Source organism: Lolium rigidum, chromosome 6, assembly GCF_022539505.1.
Source record: "Lolium rigidum isolate FL_2022 chromosome 6, APGP_CSIRO_Lrig_0.1, whole genome shotgun sequence".
NCBI classification, from domain to species: Eukaryota; Viridiplantae; Streptophyta; class Magnoliopsida; order Poales; family Poaceae; genus Lolium; species Lolium rigidum.
This window is the reverse complement of record NC_061513.1, coordinates 251,263,726-251,268,577: the sequence shown is the minus strand read 5'-3', so window position 1 is coordinate 251,268,577 and position 4,852 is coordinate 251,263,726. Positions and strand designations below refer to the sequence as shown.

Genomic DNA, 4,852 nt, shown 5'->3' with positions numbered 1-4,852 from the left:
TTGGAGTTCGCCAGCGTCGATCAGATCCCGTAAACTAAAACTATAAAACAAAATATCGGTGCCAACCCACGCGAGCGCAGAATTTGCGCGACTTATACTCTCGTTTTTTACATAAGGTATCTGACAGAGATGCTCTAACGAGCAGCTGTTTGCTCGACGCTTTTAGCTCCGTTCATCTTATTAACCATTAATTAACGCGATAAATGGACTAGAGATAGCTAACCTCATGATCTGCTCGTGAAGCTCGCTAATTCGTAGCTATCTTAAAACTGACTAATTAAGTCGACCAATAGGCCCAGGCCAAACTAGCCCAACCGAGCTCTACCAATCCTCTTTCTCGCAACAGGCTTGTATTCCCATGGGCCATGGACCCAGAGGCCAGAGCCACCGACCTTCCACGAAAATAGATTTACTGCTTCATTTCTTCTGAAACACTTCCATTTTGCACCCCCTACAGAAAATACTTGCAGCATTCCTGCAGTAGTACCGCAATAATCGTGCACAAAATCAGCTAGAATAACATCAATATAGGACGTACGCCACGTCACATATGAGAAGCCGAAAGCATGCTTGACCATCCATGGTTTAGCAGAAGCTACAAACTGTGAGAAACAGCAACAGAAATCAGAGCTTCAATGCACCATACGAAATGTACAGGAAAAAAACAGAAAATGCCGTTTATTTTCAGTCTTTTCCGCTTGAAAACCATAGAAATGCTCATTACTTACGGAATATATGGAACATAAACCACAGCTACTAAACAAGTCCAGCACATGGCATAAGGTTTTCCTAGTTATAAGGACAAACACACCGGTGTCCAAACAAAGCAGAGCTCGCCTTCTGAATTTTAAACGCAAATACCTTGTTCAAATTTCAAATACTTTCAATGGGTCCTTGGGGTCAATTTCATGGTAGAGAGGGAGATCCGACGGGAGACTCTGTTTGTTGAAACCAATACTTTCCAGTGTTTTGAGCACCTCGTCGAACAGAATCTTGTTTCCGAACGGGGTGAAATGAAGTCCGTCACTGCATGATATAATAAGGTTATCTGCTGCTTATGGTCATGAGACACACCATAATTCATAATGCTTTGGCAAGATACTCTGCAATCAAAATCTCGATTCCTATAATGCCAGGGCATAAAGAGTGAAGAACTGAAGATGAATAAAATATTTTACTTACATACTCGCGAATTGATGATCGACTATAAAATCACTGGATGAAGAACATGACTGGGAAAAGTGATTAAATAGCCCTTCTAGAGTTTCAAGCTATTCTAAGCACATAGACTAAAGGCTATTAGAAAACGGAAAGAGAGAATTCAAACATAATGTTTTTTTATCGATTATATAGTATCTGAGATATCTACTACAGAATCATTTTTTGGGAGTAAATAGCCATTTTAGAGTTTCAAGCTCTTCTAAGCACATAGACAAAGGCTATTAGAAGACGGAAAGAGAGAATTCAAACATAATGTGCTATTACAAGACGGAAAGAGAGAATTCAAGCATAATGTTTTTTTATCGATTATATAGTATCCAAGACATCTACTACAGAATCTTTTTTGGGGGGGACAGAAAAAAAATTTGTGCCCAAGAAGCATAGGAAAAATCTTCAGCAGTTTCCAAAAAGGAACAAAAGAGGTATTGTGTACTTTGCTCTATTTGTAAATGCAGGTTTTAATCTATCATCGCAAAGAAAATAGAGCAATGGTTTAGAATATCAAGTGAAATTTATGTGCTCAGTAATCATTGTTGAGAGGTGACACGTAATGCAAATTATCAACTGAATCTTATCTTGGGTTGTCATTTTCCCTCATAAGAATGTGAAGCATAACCAAGAACAACATCACACTAGAAAGTTCAGAAGTGTTCTATATCGAGCCTTTTCTTTGGGTAGTCTCCAACAGTGTTTCCGAAGCCAGAACCAGACATAAAACTAACTGGACACAGACCAGATTTTGAGCAATCCGTGTAAATCCTGAGTAACAGTATGTCTGAGAATTGCCAGCTGTTGATTTCTCTTACATCAGCCACTTCCAATTATTAAGCTTTTTTTTATGTTAACCTAGGCGATATACTGCCATGCATCCAAACTTAGACAAATCTAAGACATCCTTTTATGGACAGGGGGGTATAAGAGTTCTAAAAGTTATAACAATTTTGCATGATCGAATTTTGCTCACACCGGGAAAATAAGATTCCTACCATAATGCAGATGTCTGCCAATCAGGAAATTGCTGCATGTGTGTCCAGATGTCTACAAATGGCTGATCCAATTCTTTAGCAACAGCTATGCATGCCTGTGCATAAGTGCCCGCAGCTTCATTGGTTCTTTCAGGCTGTCTTGAAGGATCATTATCCCCATATATGTGCCTGCATGGAAAGATATGGAATAAGTGTGGCTTGTTCACCAATCTGCTTTGCTAAAAGGCATAATTACTAATATTTGATTCAAAGAAAACTTCAGCCAGATCACTGGCCACCAAGTGGCAAGTGGACAAGTGGATATACATAGAGCCCAATAGTACACTCCCACAGGTGTTGAAATTTGCATCATTTTGAGTCAAAACTGAGTCAACGAATAAGGAACTTCATACTAAACAGACCCTCGATACATTTTGTAAGTTCAGCCCCATTTCTTAACATTCCAATTGAGATTAATTAGGTTTTACTTGACGCAATATCAATTTCTAAAACAAAAACAATTCTCAGCAGTTTCCCCTGTTTTCTTCATCACAATTATCAGGGATACAATGAATCAATTGATGATGTTGAATACATTGTTCTAAAGATACATGTCAGCAGTACATCACTGACCTGCATCAAGAATGGCATTTAGCAAAAGGAAACTAATTAGTGGATCAGCATACAGATATCTAGTTGACCCTATTCTGTTGGCCTGAGACCTTACCACTCACCATTAACAAAGCTAAGTAAATTACATATCTGCAGGGTGAGGGGGCTATTGTTACCGGATCCTCGCGGCCTCGTAGATCGGTGGAGGGGTGATGAGGATGATAGCAGCAGACGGCCACTTATTCTGCAAAAGCAAACCACATAGGGATCTCAACCACATAGAGTAAGCGAAGAAACGAGCAGATTAGCAGCATTCCCTGCTCCAGGACGACAGTATGGCAGCAACCTTGAGGTGGGCGCAGATCGCGCGGAGGTTGTCCTGGTACTCCGCTAGCGGCACGTGCAGGTGCGGCTCCGCCCGGTCCGGCAGGCTAGCGTCGTTGGAGCCCAAGAGCACCGTGACGGCCGCGGGGTCCGCGCCCCCGGCGGCCGCCCCCTCCATGGCTCTACCCAGCACCTTGAGCGCCCACCGCGTGTTGTACCCGCTGAGCCCGCGCAGTACCACGTCCGCCTAATCAGCAGAAATCCAACATCACTTCTATACGCAGCAGCTAGCGGCGGCGCAAACGGAGAGTACCTGGCGGGCGAAGTGGTCGGCGAGGGCGGCGCCCCAGCCACCAGAGGCAAACGACTGCTCGGTGAGGGAGGCACCGAAGAGCACCAGCCGCGGCCGCATCTTCTCTCTCTCCTCGACCCCTCTTCCCTCCGATACGGATCAAGGATCGGCCGCCCGACTGGGTTGGTTACCCCGGAGATGAGATTACGGCAACTTCACGAGCACCTCACTTCTGCGGTGGTGTACTATAGTGCCGGGTGGTAGTATCACCTGTAGACTGTAGTGGTGGTTGGGTGGCCGCCTGGACGAGCCGGAATCCTAGGTGAACTCGCCGGCAAGCGGCGAGGAATCGTTCCGCCTCGTCGCCGTTTGTGATTTCTCCTGACTACTGGTCTGGTAGGTGGTTGACTCGATAACTGGGCTGTACCTGCTGCCTCTGCATCAAGAATGGCACTTGGCAAAGGGAAACCAAAAAGTGGATCAGTATACAGATATCTAGTATAGTGGCTAGTATAGTGGTGTGTTTCAGCAAATGATCAAAAATAACGGTGTTGTGTGGCAAATTTTCTTAATTATATATTAATGGCTCTGTTCATAAATAGATAGATGTTGCAAGTTTGTTTAAATTTAAATGCATCTTGATACTTTTTATGATATAGATACATTCGAATTTAGATAAATCTCTCACATCCTTTTATTCATGAGAGGAGTACAAAAAATATACCATTAAAAATCTCTCACATCGTGCTGATAAATATACAAGAACCCACTTAACTTTTGTCACTAGTGTGGAATGGTTTTTGATCTATTCTTCAAGAGAAGCAAATGCCCACTCAATGATGACTAAGAGTGTCAGAGATTGAACAATTTCATGGGAGTTTGAGATCTGTTCTTGACAGTGCACTTGTTTAAATGGTACCTGGTTTTCTGAATGGTGGTGGAATCATATTGTCGGTATGCGCATATCCTAGGTACGAACATACCATCATGGTTGTTTAACCCATCAGATCTAGATAAGTTGTCAGCAAGAATCTGTTGAGTCAGATGTTCTTTGGACCCGCCTCCAGCGGTTGTGCGTGTTTCGTCTTCTGCGCTCTAGTAATGGCTCCGGTACCGCTTCCGTTTTTCGCGCCACATTCATGGCGCTTCCCCGCGTCCCCATGATAACGCGTGAAGCACACGTCCGTTGGGAACCCCAAGAGGAAGGTGTGATGCGTACAGCAGCAAGTTTTCCCTCAGTAAGAAACCAAGGTTATCGAACCAGTAGGAGATGAAGGCCACGTGAAGGTTGTTGGCGGAGGAGTGTAGTGCGGCGCAACACCAGGGATTCCAGCGCCAACGTGGAACCTGCACAACACAACCAAAATACTTTGCCCCAACTTAACAGTGAGGTTGTCAATCTCACCGGCTTGCTGAAAACAAAGGATTAAACGTATGG

The 4,852-nt window shown here is 43.7% G+C and overlaps 1 protein-coding gene across 1 annotated transcript; it reads right to left on the bottom strand.

Annotated features, from left to right (window-relative positions):
- Positions 1 to 661: 661 nt before the first annotated feature.
- LOC124659038 (GDSL esterase/lipase At5g45920-like) lies at positions 662 to 3,807 on the bottom strand. Its single transcript, XM_047197001.1, has 5 exons — positions 3,436 to 3,807; positions 3,145 to 3,369; positions 2,975 to 3,042; positions 2,208 to 2,375; positions 662 to 1,026 (listed from the first exon to the last, which is right to left on the bottom strand). Exons 1-5 carry the CDS (start codon positions 3,532 to 3,534, stop codon positions 867 to 869), a joined length of 720 nt encoding a protein of 239 aa, XP_047052957.1. The 5' UTR covers positions 3,535 to 3,807; the 3' UTR covers positions 662 to 866.
- Between the last annotated feature and the right edge of the window lie 1,045 nt (positions 3,808 to 4,852).

Coding starts and splice junctions, on each gene's coding strand:
- LOC124659038 (XM_047197001.1), bottom strand. CDS start 3,534: ATGCGGCCGCGGCTGGTGCTCTTCGGTGCCTCCCTCACCGAGCAGTCG. Junction 2,376..2,974: donor TACGAGGCCGCGAGGATCCG/GTAACAATAGCC, acceptor CTTTCCATGCAG/GCACATATATGGGGATAATG. Junction 1,027..2,207: donor TGGCAGACATCTGCATTATG/GTAGGAATCTTA, acceptor TATATCATGCAG/TGACGGACTTCATTTCACCC.